This window comes from Pangasianodon hypophthalmus, chromosome 12 (genome assembly GCF_027358585.1).
Source record: "Pangasianodon hypophthalmus isolate fPanHyp1 chromosome 12, fPanHyp1.pri, whole genome shotgun sequence".
Classification (NCBI taxonomy): Eukaryota; Metazoa; Chordata; class Actinopteri; order Siluriformes; family Pangasiidae; genus Pangasianodon; species Pangasianodon hypophthalmus.
This window is the reverse complement of record NC_069721.1, coordinates 10285680-10302879: the sequence shown is the minus strand read 5'-3', so window position 1 is coordinate 10302879 and position 17200 is coordinate 10285680. Positions and strand designations below refer to the sequence as shown.

The 17200-nt window shown below is 41.9% G+C and overlaps 2 protein-coding genes across 3 annotated transcripts; one reads left to right on the top strand and one right to left on the bottom strand.

Moving 5' to 3' along the window:
• On the top strand, positions 1-14673 carry tecpr1a (tectonin beta-propeller repeat containing 1a). 2 transcript variants are annotated; one of them, XM_026915349.3, is made up of 25 exons: positions 1-160; positions 1255-1487; positions 1566-1748; positions 1817-1939; positions 2041-2163; positions 2283-2457; positions 2578-2678; positions 2802-2903; positions 3678-3826; positions 4156-4682; positions 5626-5771; positions 5871-6026; positions 6325-6474; positions 6777-6934; positions 8027-8154; positions 8262-8364; positions 8442-8538; positions 8698-8777; positions 8878-8934; positions 9633-9807; positions 9961-10096; positions 10967-11059; positions 11206-11312; positions 13048-13167; positions 13260-14673. In XM_026915349.3, the coding sequence occupies exons 2-25, from the start codon at positions 1263-1265 to the stop codon at positions 13404-13406; spliced, it is 3561 nt and encodes a 1186-aa protein (XP_026771150.2). In that variant the 5' UTR covers positions 1-160; positions 1255-1262; the 3' UTR covers positions 13407-14673. The 2 variants fall into 2 exon arrangements, 1 of the variants encoding a protein (XP_026771150.2); XR_008303078.1 differs by lacking the exons at positions 13048-13167; positions 13260-14673 and having other exon boundaries at positions 10805-11059; positions 11206-11261.
• Positions 14674-14685: 12 nt separating this feature from the next.
• On the bottom strand, positions 14686-17200 carry bhlha15 (basic helix-loop-helix family, member a15). Its single transcript, XM_026915350.3, has 2 exons — positions 16785-17200; positions 14686-15603 (listed from the first exon to the last, which is right to left on the bottom strand). The coding sequence occupies exon 2, from the start codon at positions 15571-15573 to the stop codon at positions 15055-15057; it is 519 nt and encodes a 172-aa protein (XP_026771151.1). The 5' UTR covers positions 15574-15603; positions 16785-17200; the 3' UTR covers positions 14686-15054.

The following is a 17200-nucleotide window of genomic DNA, read 5'->3' as shown; positions in this document are numbered from 1 at the left end:
GATGCAGCCGCTGTCAACACGTTCGGCCACTTCCTGGTTGGGGATTAGTGGTGAGAGGTGGGAAATAGCAGGTGAATTTGTAGCAGTTTACATTCATTGAACTGCTTCAGTGAGCTGTGAATAATCGCAGTGGATAAGCCTTATGTCAGATAACGTTAAGGTAAGTGACATAACAGCAGTGTTGTAAGTGAAAGTGCTGTAACGGGGACATCCCTTTTTAATACCCGCTCTGCTAAAATCTCAGCTCTATCCTTAGTTAGCCTTTTCCCTAATCTAATGTGTTTTCCAGGAAGATAGTCAAGCACACGCTTCTGTCATTCACTGTGTATAAACACTGCCATCTCACTCAGTGGGTGCTGCTTTTAGTTTGCGTTTCCTCATCAGTGTCACACAGATCAATAACCAGAATTACAGGCTTTATACCAGACAGAAACCATGAGAGAGATCATGTAAAGCAAGTCATGGTTAAAATACTGCTTTAGTGAACGTTATATTCGACCCTGACACTTGTATTTGGTCATATGATTTGCATGGGAAGCCTGTGAGAGAACATCCGTTAGCTAAGCTGAGGTTTGCTGTTTGTTTATGGTTCATTAACATGGACGCGGCAGAGCAGAGCAAAGCAAAGCAAAGGGACTTGGTTTGTTTTTATTGGATTATCAGAGAGACTTTTAGCACTTAATAATCTTGGATCTTGGAGTGGTTTAAGGAATTGATCAGCTACGACTTTAATGAATTAAAATCAAAGTATATTTTGTCAGAAGCAGCTGTTTGATTGTTAGTGGGAACTCAGCAGTTAGTTCAGCCCATGTCAGTGAAAGGAGAAAGCAGAACATGAGACTATATTAAGACCAGTACAACAGCTAATGAATTTAATTAGGTGAAGTTAATTAAATTCAAAAACACATAAAATGCAAACCAATGGCGATCCAGACTTTAAAGCCAATAACAGTCCAACAGCTCTACTCAGTTGCTGTTCCTCTTTCGGCTGTTTCCTTTAGAGGGTGGCCACAGCAGGTCATTGGTCCACGTATTTGATTTGGCACAGTTTTTAATACCGGATACCCTTCCTGACACAGGAATTATCTGGGCTTGGGACCGGCACTGAGAGCGCACTGGCTGGGGTTGGTTCCCTGGCCAGGAATCAAACCCGGGCTGTAGTGGTGAGAGTGCTGTGGCCTAACCACTAGTCCTCCAGGGACCCACAACAGCTAAGTGACACTAACTTGCCAGCTGTGTGTATGTGTGTTGCAGAGTGCACCATGCCGAGCACCCTCCTGTGGGCTGTAGATGTGTATGGGAGGGTTTACAGCCTGTCGACAGCAGGTCAGCAGTGGGAACAGTGCCGTGATGCCCACCTGGAGTTCAAACGCGTCACAGCTGCGTTCCAGTGCTGCTGGGGCATCGCCTGTGATCACAACATCTACCTGTGCGTCCACGCCAGCGAGGTGCCAATCCGCTTCCGCGAGGAAACCTATGAAAATCAGGTAACCCTCAACCAGCATGAGCACCGTGTACAGTATGTGTACAGAAAGTCGTCTCATTTGTTTGTGTGTTTGTGGCAGCGATGGAACCCGGTGGATGGTTTCTCAGACCGCCTGTTGCCTAGTGATCGCTGGCAGTGGAGTGATGTGACGGGGCTGCAGCATCAGCCGCTGGACAGCTTCCAGCCTCCGTCTGAGAACTGGGAGTGGGAGGCTGACTGGTACGTGGACGAGAACTTTGGAGGAGAGCCCACAGAGAAAGGAGTAAGTGAACATGCTGGATCAGCTGCTGATGCGTTTGTAGCTGTAGCTCATTTAATGCACATTTGCAGGGTTGGACATATGCTATTGATTTTCCGGCCACTTACACTAAAGACAAGAAGTGGAACTCTTGTGTGCGCCGCCGCCGATGGGTACGCTACAGGAGGTACAAGTCACAAGACACCTGGGCTAAGGTGTGTGTAATTGGGTCTTATTTTGTTAGTTTAATGTTTGCAAGTTTATTTGTTTTGTCAGAAGTTATTGCTTATTTTCTTTCTGTGTTGTGTGTCACCAGATCCCCTCAGAGCAGACGGGTTCCCTGCCAGACCCATTTAATGATATAAGCTGTGGTGGTTGGGAGCTCACAGAGGAGCCCAGGGGGCGTATTTCTCTATGGGCTGTCTCTCTGCAGGGGAGGGTCTGTTTTTACACTTTTATTATATGGGATTTTTAAAAATAATTGCTAGTTACATAAAATAAGTCTAATTGTATAAGATGCATTTACATTATGTGCACTCTCGCTGTGTATTGGTGTAGGTGTGGTTCCGGGATGGCATCAACCACTTTAACCCCGAAGGCTCGGTGTGGGAGGAGGTGCCTACTCCAGGCGAGGTGGTGCAGATTAGTTGTGGGCCGGCTGACCTTCTTTGGGGGGTGTTGTGGGAGGGACCGTTCCTGGTCAGAGAGGGCATTAGCAGGGACTGCCCAAAAGGTGAGTTAGTATGTACAGCGATACATTTAGTACACCGTAATATAATTAAATGTATGATATGAATGTGTAGGTTATTGTATTTATGCCATATTAATGTGACAAATATTTCTGCATTACAAGGCACCACATGGGTAGTAGTTGAATCACCAAGCCCAGAAGTCGGAGCTATACATGTAGCAGTGGGCGTCAATGTAGTGTGGGCTGTGACAAAAGATCATAAAGTAAGAAAAGAATCAGAGATTAGTCACTTACTGAACAGCCCTTTATTCTTTTTCATTCACTGTGTTTGTTACAGCTGTCAACATCTGACATTGTTTATTTTTTCTCCTGCCGTTTTATAATAGGTCTGGTTTAGGCGTGGTGTGAATTCCCACAATCCATGTGGCTCAGGATGGATTGGGATGGTTGGGGAGATGGTGATGATTAATGTGGGCCTCAATGACCAGGTTAGACATTAGAAATTTACTTTTAATGCACAGTTTTGTAGTTCAAGTTTTGTGAACCCCTGTTTTGAGATAACATTATTAATTATAATTAAAATTGTAAGTTTCTACGGACTAAATAAACCTCTTGGAAATAGTTTATTAAGAAAGAATACAATTTAGTCATTAGTGCTCTTGGTGTTTAAAATTTTTTTTGTTTTTTTACTCTTGGTCTTTTTTTCTTTCTTTCTTTCTGCTAAATATTCTTTATATAAGGAACCATTAAAAGAACGCTACAGCATTTTTGTAATCTCATGAGTTGTGTATGTGCAGTCACCACAGGAATTCAAAACTGCAAACTCAAAGGTCTTAGGATGAGACAGCCATGAGATAATGTCTAAATAAACAACATTTCAAGAACAAATTTCCAACACTGGATTGAAACTGTAATAATAATAATAATAATAATTGCAAATATTTACCGCTTTTCTTAAGGTTTTATGATATCCATGCACCATCAGGCCAAAACTGTTGAAATTATTTTCTGTTGTAACTGCATACACACTATAGATGTGGTAGATAAAAGTTCATTTAAAAAAAAATGCTGTAATATTCCTTTATTGTCCATTTTAGATATGCAGAACCACACAGGGTTGAATTACTGTAGTTGTGTGTTCACTGGTCTGGCTTTCCAGTTTCACCTAGTTTAATCTAAATCAGACCCATATCAGTGACTGAATCCCCCACAAGCACCACAGAGCTGCAGCATGTGTTTCTGACCACGTTGCTATGTTGCAGGTATGGGGCATCAGCTGTGAGGACCGGGCAGTGCATTTCCGCCAGGGTGTGACTGTCAGTGAGCTGAGTGGGAAGGCCTGGAAGGCTGTGTCTGTGCCCAGAGACACTGAGCGCTCTCACTCCAGCACCAGTGCTAGCAGCCTGCAGAGGTGAGTGAAGGACAACAGTCTGGTGTTGTTTCAGTGGCGAAAGCTTGGGGGAGCTGTCAGCACGCTTTGTGTCAGCAGCGACACTGATTGGCTGACCTCCAGTGATACTACATGAAAAATCAACAGCTCTGGCCACCAGCTGGTGTCATTCATAACGTAAGGTGATGTGTTGTCTGATAATGCCAGTTTGAAGTGTCTTAGTGTGCAGCTATAATGTGTGCGTGTGTGTAGACTGCCGTCCTTATAAGGAGGTAATGCTCTAGCGTCAATGATATTGCAAGTTGTCATATGGGAATATTTAAACAAAACTATTAAAATGTGTTTTGCAGTGCCGGGTGTTTTTTTGGGGGCGAGGTCCGCCTGCAGTCGCAGGACTCTGAAACAGAGAAAGCAGCAGCGGAAGGAGTGCCGCCCTCCTCTGAGGCTGATGAGGCCCCTAAAAAACGAATCCCCAAAGTGACCAGCGACAGCTTCATCTCAGAGCTGGTGTCTGATAGAGATGGTCAGATTGGGCAACGCGCCCTCACACAGGCCGCGTCCATTCCTGAGGAGGAGTGTACAGAGGGAGATACAGAGGGAAAGGACAAGGCTGTCATGAATGTGCTGCTTTCCTCTAGCCAATCAGGACAGCTGGACCCCCAGTGGAGCAACGTGGACCTGGAGGAGGCTCAGACACACCCGACCATGGGAACCAGTGGGGATGCTGCTGATACCTGCAGCCTGTCTTCTGTAGCCACCTACAACCTGGGCATGGAGGAGCCATATGGGCCTGATGATCACCCCTTGTGGGCCTGGGTTAGTGGAGGAGGCTGCTGTATTGACTCCCACTCCCAACTCCCCTGGTTCAATTCCACAGGTCAGCTGCTTGTCTCAGATGTTTCTAGTCTTAGCAATGTTTATTTTTCTATATTTTGTATTAGCAGTGTTTAGGATTTAGATATTGGGGGGTGGTGGTGGTGGTGGTGGTGGTGGTGGCGGTTCAGTGGTTAAGACGTTGCCCTACTGATTAGAAGGTTATGAGTTCAAATCCCAGCACCACCAAGATGTCACTATTGGGTCCTTGAACATGGCAAGGCCATTAATCTTTTACTGCTCAACTGTCACTTTGTGTAAAAGCATCAGCCAAATGAGTAAATGTAAATTAGCACCGGTTGGAGCACTGATAGCCCAGAGATTTAAAGTTCTGACCCTGCATTTTGGACATTGGATATCTTCCAAAGTTGTGTCACAGGACAAACAATGATTTCTTCATGGAGATTAAATGACAGGGGCACACTTAGTGGTTAGCACTGTTGCCTCGCACCTCCGGGGTTGGGAGTTCTGTGTGCATGGAGGTTGTATGTTCTCCCCGGGCTTCAGGGGTTTCCTCATCCAGTCAAAAGACATGCATTGTAGTCATTTTCAAATTGTCCAGAGTGCGTGTGCGATTGTGCCCTGTGATGGGTTGGCACCCTGTCCAGGATGTCCCCCGAGTCCCCTGGGATAGGATATAGGATAAGCGGCACAGAAAATGGATGGATGGATTAAATGACATGTCTAAATAGCTCCACATCTCCCAGGGTCATCCAGTAACTACTATGAATTATTCAGTGACTATAGTAGTGACTATGCTTAGTTTACTTGTTTTTAAGTTAGGGTCATATTGTTTTCCACAAAATGTAAACTTGGCTAGTCCTTAATATATTAAGCTGTTGCACAGAGACCAAGAAAACAAAAATTTTTAAAAAAAAAAAAAATTTGAAAAGCTAAGTGTCCATGAAATTTTGACATGGTGAAGTACATACATCCTCTCTATGCAGGTCTGGCCTCCTCTATGCAGGCCATGTCGCTCTCCATCACACCTGCGCAGACCGCAGCCTGGCGCAAGCAGATCTTTGAACAGCTCAGCGAGAGGTCAAAGAGAGAGATGGAAAACTTCCAACATTATGAACAGGCCATTGAACAGGTGCTGCTCTCAGTGAATCTAACCTAAAAGGTGAATGTGTTCTGTATTTACTTTATCTTTCAATTTTGTTATCTTCTCTTCCTCTTTCACCTCCTTCAGTCTGTTTGGGTGAAAAAGGGTTCCATGCAGTGGTGGAGGGACTGGAAGCCTCACAAGTGGCTGGATGTGCAGTTTGCACTGGAGCAATTCTCAGGAGCGGAAGGCAACAAGGATGGCATCCTGTTCATATACTATACCTTTAATGATGAAAAGAAGGTGATTTCCACACAAATCTGTGAGCGTTCACTGCTCCTTAATACTCATGTTAATAATAAGTATCCCAAATAGAATTTTCAGTAAAATTAAAGACAACAAGGACATATAGTCTTACTACTGGTATACAGCACTGCAGGTATTTCAGCCAGGTTATCTCCACAACCTGGCAGAATATTTGGGTTGAATACCAATATCCAGTGTACATGTAGCCTTCCATACATATAACATTACAGCACATTGCATGTAACAGTAATGTAGAGTTTAGAACCAGTGTCCTCTTTCTTGCTTCTCCCTCCAGTACCTACATGCATTCATTAACGAAGTCACCATCCTAGTACCGGTGCTGAATGACTCCAAGCACACGTTTGCAATCTACACGCCAGAGAGGACTAAGCAGAGGTGGCCCATCCGCCTTGCAGCTGCCACTGAGCTAGAGATGTATGACTGGGTAAGGAAAGACAGTGCTTAAAAACAGCGCTTCTAATTTTACTCTCCGTTAATTAGTGTAATGAATAAGTGAGGTAGGAATACTATAGCTGGTAAATGTTCAGTTGGTGATGTTCTTTTGTCTGACAGCTTTACACCTCTCACAGATGTATAGTTGTGACAAAACTTTGACTAAACCCTGACATGTGGGTTTAGTTGTTATTGTTATTGTGATGGTTTAGGAAGGCATTCCACAACCCACAACAACCAGCAGACCTTGTTTATCTTGCTGGTTTTTGAGTGACACTATGTATTTTCTCTTAGTTGGCCTTGCTCAGTGTGTCCTGCTGTGATTCCCGTGGTATCCAGGGTCCACCTTCCAAACAGGCCATCTGGTCTGTTACCTGCAAAGGAGACATTTTTGTCAGTGAGCCCACACCAGGGCTGGAGGCCTCTCCTTACCCTACACCCTGTGACCAAATGTGAGCCGTTTCTCTGTTTCACTCTCGTGTGGCTTTTCCAAACTGCTGGACTGCATGCTTATGATTATTACGTATTGTGTGCTTGAAGAAGGCTAAAAGTCACATCGCACAGTTCATTAGCTACAGTGAATAATGCAATTGGTGATGATTTTTTTTTTTTTTTAATAAATGGCAACACTGTCTAGTTTTGTTTTAACACAACATTTTGTTTTAACAAAGAATAACAGCAGTATTCAATTTTATGCAAAATATTGGTTTCAAAATTATCAGCACAAAATATTCTATTGTTTTCTAAATTGAGTTCAGTCACCAGAAACTCAAATGCTTTTGATCCAACTATGTTCTCAATATACTGTGCAAAAAAGTGGTTGAACATCTTCTAAAGTATAATTATTTATTTTCCATGAGCAAAATCAAAGAGCTTTCAACACAAGGGGCACAGTCAGGGCAATAATAAAGTCTTTTTGGAATTTGCCAGAAAGACTTCACTATTCTCAGTCAAATAATAAGGAGGACAGTGCTGAAGGCAAAGAAGAGCTCCAAATATCCACAGTCCAGAGTGATAGTTTAGTTGGTTCTTGGGTTTCACAATCAACAATTAAATCAGTGTTTAGCACAAAAAAAAAACTTCCTAAGAAAACATTTAGATTGTTAAAATAAAACTCTTGTTTTTATTGTTCTTATTAAACATATGTTTAAGCTTCAAATATCACTTATGATTGAAATATCATTCAACCATATCATTATGCTGATTTTCATGAAGGGTGCCAGTAATTACACAGTTAACTGTGTATAATACACAACCCAGACCCTTATGTAATAACAGTTGATCAGTGAATACATGTAGAATGAGTATGTAGAGTTGTCCCCTAAAAGCAAGCATAATCAGAACATTTTAGAGGCTAATATAGGAATATTGTAAGGATATACAGCAGCAATAGAGCTGTTCTTAATAACCTGTTTTTAAGGTTTTGGGTGTGGTTGAGCAGAACCATTTACCTGACATACTGTATATATATGTTGGTCATAGTGTGACCACATTACCGTATGTATTGTTTTAAAGCCTAATGAGGCAGTTTCATTATTGGGCAGGTTCTGGCGCCAAGTTGGAGGGCACCTGAGAATTGTGGAGTGTAATAGTCTAGGAGTGGTGTGGGGAATCGGCTATGACCACACAGCGTGGGTCCACACGGGTGGCTACGGGGGAGGCTTCTTTCAGGGTAAATGAGCCTCTATGATTATTCTTTTCTTAACAAAGTATTTGTGGTGCGTCCAGACAAACCACACACATATCTGTTCATTAAAAAAAAATTTCTTTCATATCCAGGCCTTGCCAGCAGCACAGATAACATCTACACACAGACCGATGTGAAGAGTGTGTATATTTATGAGAACCAGCGCTGGAATCCTGTGACTGGCTACACAAACAGGTAACTGTCCCACCCTGCACAGCTGGTGATGTAATAGTGTGTGTGCACTTCCTATACTTCTTGTGTGTATCCTGCAGAGGGCTCCCTACAGATCGCTACATGTGGAGTGATGCTTCAGGCCTCCAAGAGTGTACCAAATCCAACACCAAACCCCCCTCTCCTCACTGGACATGGGTTTGTGATGATACTCACTAGCTATCAGTTTCCTAGACTAAAATTCTGAAAATATGTATTTATAGCATTTGTTTGAGAAAGCTTTGGGCTCTTTATTTTTTTTTTTTCATATTATAATGTGAGGTAAAGATTATGGTAGCGTGTCTGTGTGATTGGCAGGTGTCAGACTGGGTCATCGACTATGGTGTACCTGGAGGAACAGACAGAGAGGGCTGGCAGTATGCAGCTGATTTTCCAGCGTATGTTTGCAAATATTCATTATATTACATCTGTGCAGTGTAATGTGATCCCTAAATTGGCACAAGCTGTTTTTGTTAACAACATTATTTGTTTTGTCAGGTCATACCATGGTCATAAAACCTTGAAGGACTTTGTCCGTCGCAGGCGTTGGGCCAGGTATTACTAGCTCTCAGTCCTTGTGTGTGTGTGTGTGTGTGTGTGTGTGGATATTGTGTACAAAAATTGTACTATTTAATAAAATATTTTATGGTTGAAAAAGATTCTTAAAATACTTGTTGAAATAAAACCGTTCTTATTAGTCCTCATATCATGACGCTAGTATTATAAGGTTCTATGTCTCATTTATTCCTAATCACCATAGAACCTTATAATATTATACTGTAGGTCATGACGTGTTTAAGTTTATAATATCACTCATTACATGCATTATTAATTTTAAGTGTCACAGTATACAATACACACAATAGACCCTGACTGTTCTATCACTGAATTTATTTTTTGGTTTTAACCAGTTATCTCCCAGTTTTTTCATTGCTAATTCCCACCCACTATTGCACAGCACTTATCAGTTTGGGATGGTGAGGGTTAATACGTCCACCCACTGCATACTTTCAAACTGTTACACATGCATTGTCATAATGCAGCTAAACACGCTTGGAGAAGAGTGCTAACTGTGCCATTCTCATCAGTGGAGCATTGGGAGAGACCATCCATCCCATCCAGAGAGTATGGCAAGTTGACTCTGGGTGGCTAGCACATCGTTGTTATTTAAACTTGCAATGAAAGGACAAACAGTTGGGTAGTCCATGTCACTGTGCATTTACATCTATGGTGTTCTGCTTTTCTCTGTACAGGAAGTGTAAACTCACTACAACCGGGCCATGGCAGGAAGTCCCACCCATCCCTCTGAGTGATGTTACAATTTTGCCATGTGGCCCAAAGACCACAGTGGAACAGGTGCCTTTGTGGGCCATCAGCAACAAGGGAGACGTGCTTTGCCGTTTAGGGGTCTCGTCACTCACACCTGCTGTAAGATATCATTTATTAAAACTAAAGCACACGTTATTATTTATTTTATTGTTGTGAAATCCGGTATATATTCCTTTTCAGTAGCATTGTAATTACGGTAAAATTTTGTACAGCCTGATTGAATTTTTGTGTCATCTTAAATGGGGCTTCTAGGGAACATCATGGCTCCATGTAGGAACGGACCAGCCTTTCAAGTCCATCTCCATTGGTGGGGTGTATCAGGTGTGGGCTATTGCCAGAGATGGCTCAGCATTCTACAGAGGAGCTGTGTCATCCCAAAACCCTGCAGGTGACGCACTCATCATTCTCATTAGCTACTGCTTCTCTTATCACATGCTTCTACTGCAGACCTGCCAGTCTTCATCCATTTTGTAAGGGAGCTCTGCATTTTAACATCAGAGTACGAGTTACCATTCAAATACATATCATGGAATTGCCATTAATCTGGAATGCCTGATAATTGTGTAAGTGTAAATTATCAGCACTTTTTTTGTGTGAAAGAGAAAAAGGACAGAAAATTTTGGCTGGAAAAAAAGGAAATTAAATAAGTATAAAATCTAACTCTTTACAAATATTTTTAATGGTAATTAAATTTTGAAAGTGATTTAAATGCAGTTTGTTTCCTTTGCACTTCAGTGCTGGTCACCGCAGATGCATTCAAACAGTTTGAGAAGCAGATCAAAAGTGAAACTGTCAGTCATGTGGAAACGTTTTATAGTTTCTACAAGGAACATTAGACACAAGATTTATAAAAAGGACTGAATTCATTATTGAAAGACTGAAAGTTTACAGTTATAGTCTTGACTGACAAAACTAAACATGATTTGGTCCTGGTTTTAGTGCTCAGTAAAAATTTTAAAAAAAGAAGAAAAAAAACCCTTGATACTTCTTTCTTTGTTAAAGGTCTGTTGTTTTCTAACACTTTTAACACTTTATATAATATTTGGTGATATTCTTCTCAGCATTCTGGCAAGTCTAACCTAAAATATCCATTTAGGGCAGGATCTCCATTGTCTGTGATGCCCTAGGCTCTGTAAACAGGAGAAAAAAAAACTTCATGCAAGTCATACACTGCCGACTGACAGCAGAATGTTGTGCATCAACTCTCTCTCTGTCTCTGGTTCTTGTTCTTGCTCCCGCTCTGCCTCTGTGCCTACAGGAGACTGCTGGTACCATATACCCTCTCCAGCTGCACAGAAGCTCAAACAGGTGTCAGTGGGCAGGACATCAGTCTATGCAGTGGATGAAAATGGTAATACCACTATTAGCTATGACTCAGTGTGGCTCAGAATCTTTCTTATGCATGTGTCATTTGTGTGCATTTGTTACTATTGATACTATGCACTACATGATGTAGCATGCCATGGATTAATGCTGTGTAATGCTGTGTGACTGCAGGAAACTTGTGGTATCGACATGGTGTGACACCCAGTTACCCTCAGGGTTCATCGTGGGAGCACATCTCAAATAACGTGCGCAAAGTGTCTGTGGGGCCGCTGGACCAGGTATGCAGAGTTACATACTGGCTGGTTTGTGCCAATGAACATGTCATCTTAAATGACTAAATTCAATGTTGGATAGTGTGTATTTTATAAGGCTTAGAAGATTGCAAAGATCTATAAAAATGCATGATAAGATGTTCTTGTACCCTGCAAAATGTCAGGGGGCCACACTGACCCTCAATGTGGGATCCTCCTCCTGACTCAGATTCCAAACTGGAGTCATTGGTTCACCCAAATAGGGAAATTACTGACATGTCAGAACAGTAGGGTCACCTGTGTTCATAGATATTACTTGGCTGCTACTGTACAACTGTGCTATACCATAGATAACCGTAGCACATAACTAACCAGTTAATTGCTAATATACAGGCTTGGCTTTGTAACAGTTTGACACTGTATCATATCATATCTATTTGAGACTCAGATACGTAAATGCCACTCACATCAAACAGTGACAAAAGTTTGTGGACACCTGACCATCACATTCATATGTGCTTTTTGAACGTCCCATTCCAGATTTAGTCCCCCTTTGCTGTTATATCCTCCACTCTTCTGGGAAGGCTTTCCACTAGATTTTTGGAGCATGCTCATTCAACCACAAGAGCATTAGTGAGGTCAGGCTCTGATGTCAGGTGAGGAGACCTGGGGCGCAGTCGGCATTCCTGTTCATCCCAAAGGTGTTCAGTGGGGTTGAGGTCAGGGTTCTGTGCAGCCCACTCAAGTTCTTCCACTCCACCCTTGGCAAACTATGTCTTCATGGACGTCAATTTGTACACAGGGGAATTGTCATGCTGGAACAGATTTGGGCCTCTTAGTTCCAATGAAGGGAAACTGTAATGCTACAGCATACAAAGACATTATAGACAATTGTGTGCTACTTTGTGGCAACAATTAGTGGAAGACCCACATAAGGTTGTGATAGTCAGGTGTCCACAAACTTTTGGCTATATAGTGTATAACAACCAAGATTTTGTTCAGTACTAATAATAGCTAAATTGGCTAGCTGGTTAACGTACCATGCAAGTTTGGCGACTAAAACGTTTACATTCTATAATAATTTAGATATATGGATGTGACAGATGTTCCCTGAATAAAGAGTATTTTAAATGGAAAAATATTTCACAGATGCAAAAATGCTACCACCCTAAGCAGATTATTTTACTCCATCCGCACATCCTGAAGTGTTTTATTGCTCTTGTACCACAGCAATTTGCCAACACTTGCAATTTTTAATGTATTAATGAACATTTTATGCTTTTTTTAATTGTTTATAGTTACATTTAATGTTGTAGAACGTCCTTGAGACGAGTTATCACTTACATTATAGTAGATATAAACAGTCATTCCCTCACAAGGCTCTCTTTTTTTTTTCCCTTCTGTCTTGATATTAATAAGACAAAAACCACAGCTTGTTGTGTTTCGGGGAAACCAGAAATCAGAAACTCCTCTGTCCTGAAGAGTCTCCTGTGGTGCAAAACGTACTGACTGTTAGAGCACTGATGCTGGAGACTCCCTTCATAAATATAAAATATAAATCCTTTGAATTAGTCAGAACTACTGTCAGAGCTGTGGTGTTATAGAAAAACCACTCCACACCTACAGATTCAAAAACTCAACCTCACTGCGGTATACAGTAAATCTATATAATATTGATAATTAGAAACCGCTGTCTAAGAGGGGTTAACCATTTAAAAATCATGTTTTTAGCACTCGTGTAGTCAGGTGTTGCTGTTTTCAGGTGTGGATCATTGCTGATAAGGTCCAGGGCAGCCACAGTCTGAGCTGTGGGACTGTTTGCCGTAGGCTGGGTGTGCAGCCCCTGGAGCCTAAAGGACAGTCGTGGGACTACGGCATCGGGGTGAGTCTGTCTTAAGTGATAGCCTGTAGTACAGTACTTCATTTTAAAATTGTCGAGCCTGAGAGATACAAACTTCCTATCTCAAAAAACAGGGTGGTTGGGACCACATCACCGTGAGAGGCAATGCCTTGGAGGCCCCGCGTATCCGCATGCCATCACTGACCAACACTGGGAACAGTCGCACGACACCACATGGCTCGCAGCCGACAGAAAGGAACAGCAACACTGTGGGATGTTAGCAAAATAACCCTTTGCCTTCTGCCTAACCTCCTCCTTCCCTTTCTGTACTCTGTAGCCCTGGTGTAGCAGCCCACCCCTTCCCTTGTAGCTAATGTGTGGTGGAATCGACACTCATGCTCATAAGCTTGTGATTGTCTTTCTAACCTTTACCTCTCAGCACTGACACATCTAACTGGATCCCTTCCATACCAAAAGGAAGAGCTCCCATGCCATCACACTGGTTCGAATATTTCTAAAAAAAATGTTTAAACATAGACTTTTTACATAGTTATTTTGTATAGTAGGTCTTAATTTATTTATTTATTTATTTGTCTGTGGTTACATTTGTTTGGTGTTGGTTTTGTTTTTAGTTTCTTTATTTTATTTTAGTTGCAAATAATACAGCGTGTTCAGGGTTTGGTGTAGACTTGGCAAGGTACTCTACAGTTGAAGACATCACAAACAAAGCACACACATTTACAGACAAGGCCATTTTACCAGCATGAAAACAACAAAGTGAGAGATCAGAGTTATATCGTACAAGTTCACTGACTGCTGGCAACAGATTATTTTCCTGCTAAGCACTCAACATTATAACCGGGTAACATCCTGTTCTTGAGAAGTAATAAGAAAAAGTGTCAGCTGGCTCCTAGGAAAATAAATCGTCATACATTCAGGTGGCCGTTATCTGTAAGCTCACTGTAGTGGTGTCATCAATACTTGTGCAATACTTAGCATTTAGACAATGATAGGGGCGTTTTTCTTTTCTCAGGAATCCCAAAGCTCTTAAAATTCAGAGTGTATGTTTCATCAAAATGAATAACAGAGGACTATCTGTATTGTTCCAAAGGCAGCACAAATGAGATCTTGGAGAATATTTATTTTTCAGACTTTCATTATGGCCAATGCTATTGTATGATCATTGTCATTTTAATGAGACTTTTACGCTGGCAGGTGAAATGTGGTTTTCTCTTAAAGCATGGTTTTAGGGCATTATGTGGAAATATAAATAAAAATAAAATCATTAAATATATAGAGACACAAAAATAAAAACAACTGGAATGTTGTTGCTGGTAAAGTGTATGTCAATAAAAAGAAAAGGTTTGTACAGTTTGCACCATATTTCTGTCTACACTCCATAATGAAATGTGTGTGATTGGCTTTGGAGATTTTTACCTCCTGTACTTTATGGAGTAACAAAGAACCTTATTTGTTAAGTACATTAAAACACCCCCAGTGTTAATGTATGCATGACGTGCCCTTTCAATAAATGTGACATCAAATATTCCTTAAAGTTTTCTTCTCCATTACTGTAATTCCCTATCAGTGTAGGTAAGGGCTATAGTTCTGTATATGTGTCATTATATACTCTCTAATGGGCAGTTCTTTTTTTTCCAATTTGTCCTTGTATGATGCTATAACTAAGGAATCTCTGCCTGCCTCATTATGGCACAATGGGAATGGATACAGTTCAGCATTGAAGACTATTTAACACAGAATAATCTTTCAAACCAATATTGGACTTTTGCTTCCTCAACGCCTATCTCAGAGCCCAACTCTTCAGTCTCAGAGTTCCTCATCAGCATCACTGTGTCTCTTTCACAGTGAACAGTACAGTCTCACTAACACTTTGCAGTGGTCTGGATGCTACAGTGGCCAGAGCTGGTGTTAGCTGCTGTGGCTGAAGCTGCGGATGTGGTCCAGGTACTTGGACAGATCATTGTGGGCCCCATCCTCCAGGTGCTGCTGAGTGTCCACGTGGGGCAGGCAGGCACCGGACATGCCCAGGATGATGGTAGTCAAGGCTTTGATGTAGTTCTTGGCCAGTGTGAGAGTCTCAATCTTGGAGAGCTTTTTGTCCATTCGGACATGCGGAATGGCCTCCCGCAGGGCCTGAAAAGCGTTGTTCAGTTTGTGCATCCTCTGCCGCTCTCTCTCATTGCTCTCCAGCCTGCGCACGTTACGCTCCTTGGCACTGCTGTGTTGGCATCGGCGGCGGCGTGTGCCCAACCTTGTTCTGGCTCGGCCCTCGATGCCTGATGCCCGCCATGACGCCCCAAGCGGGAGAGAGGCCTCAGATCCCTCCTGTTCACTGGAGCCAGGCTCTACATCCAGCTGCAGGTCAGCATGCTCCTGCTCAGCCCATGAGTGCTGACTCCTCTTTGAACCCTTTCCTTTAGACTTCATGCTTAAATCACCCACACCACCGTGCAGGCCCTGAGGTAGAAGAAACACGACTCTGTGATCAACCCTGTCTGACTGAGAGATAAGCTTACTGGTAATTCCAGCATTATAGATGTGACATCAGATGTGAACTCATAGTGACTTGCAAAGTGTCTCATGGCCTGCACATGCTCAGCATCAGTGAGACGTGGTGTTTATCTGGTCATGTGACTTTTCAGGGTGAATTCTGATGAATATTTAAAAAAATATTCATATTCACTGATATATACTAATTTAACTTATTACAGATGATATGCACAAAGTTTTATGGAAGACTACATGTGCACATGTGCAGAAAATATTATACATTGTACACTGATGAGGAAAATGTGGTATCATGGATGCAATCGACAGGAAAAAAAACACTTCTCTGTGGTTAACTGTTGTGTTAAATAACTGAAATGTACGGTGACCTAGGAAAACTCTAAACATGGTAAAATGTTGGCTTTTTCATCTGTGGCCAGTTTAGTAGATACAGTACTAGTATCTATCTAGTACCAAAGTGTACTTATACTCAGAATATAGCTTTCAGCTGGACATGTGAATATAGTATACCTTTAAAAAATAATTTAAGGTGCATAATTGGATCTAAGGGATCACTGCTGTATCTTTGAGGGTATACTTAAAGCTAGTACACCACATGCACATGGTAAGAAATACACAATAATGGTAGGAAAGATGTACCAGCCCAGCAACAAGAAAAGGTAGAGTTTGGTACCTTTGTTTCTGAGAGTGTAAACAGGAATGAATAAAGTATTTCAGCTGCAGTTTGTGCTCAGGTTTTGACTGTTCTGTGGTAATGTTGACATTTGGAGGGAACTGCCTTTAACAGCACACAGCCAGAGAGAACTCATCACTAGGTTTCAGTTTATTCCTCTTTAAAACTTCATTCAGGACACATTATTCTGTACGCCTATTCAACGTGAAGTGTGTTTTAATGAACTCTTCAGACTGATAAAGGACATGGCCATGATAAGTTCTCCTTCACCTCCCTGAACAGACATTTTGTAACATTATAAAGAGCAGTTTAATCTCAGGCAGTATATTTATTTACATGTGTGGAGCTTGTTTTTAGCACTACAGCTTCAGCTACACACACACTGCACTGTGAATAAGCTTTTTCTTTTTAAATAAACTGATACTGTCAGGAGAAAAAAAAGGGATGTCTTACTTACCCTGAAGATGAATTGTACTCAACTGCTGCAAAAGTCACTGACAGTCAACGACACGAACTTAATGAAGAGCATTCATAAACCCCTCATTAATGCTTCTCTCAGAGCAGAGCTTTAACCCACAGCGACCGTTTACCTAAAAAAATGAAGCGATAACGGTCACATGCGCGGCTACCTGTTTCTGTCTTATGTCCACGTAGCACTGCTTCCACCAATGAGAGCAGAGATCCGCGGAACCATCCAAAACCGCACACTAACGAGCTAAATAGTGTAATAAAAGAGTACTCCAGCACAGGTTATCACAGTTATCATAGCTGGAACACTATTTTGACTAAGGGGGGGTTTGGGAGGTGTCCCGTGCGCAAGTGTCGTGAGCGCGCGAGGAAACGGTTATAAATTTGAATGCTTTGCAGCACTTG

Excerpts from the sequence above, each read along its gene's own strand:
- tecpr1a (XM_026915349.3), top strand. The coding sequence starts at position 1,263 with ATGCCGAGCACCCTCCTGTGGGCTGTAGATGTGTATGGGAGGGTTTAC. Across the intron at positions 1,488-1,565 it reads AGGAAACCTATGAAAATCAG|CGATGGAACCCGGTGGATGG; the intron begins GTAACCCTCAAC and ends TGTTTGTGGCAG. Across the intron at positions 6,027-6,324 it reads CCTTTAATGATGAAAAGAAG|TACCTACATGCATTCATTAA; the intron begins GTGATTTCCACA and ends TTCTCCCTCCAG.
- bhlha15 (XM_026915350.3), bottom strand. The coding sequence starts at position 15,573 with ATGAAGTCTAAAGGAAAGGGTTCAAAGAGGAGTCAGCACTCATGGGCT.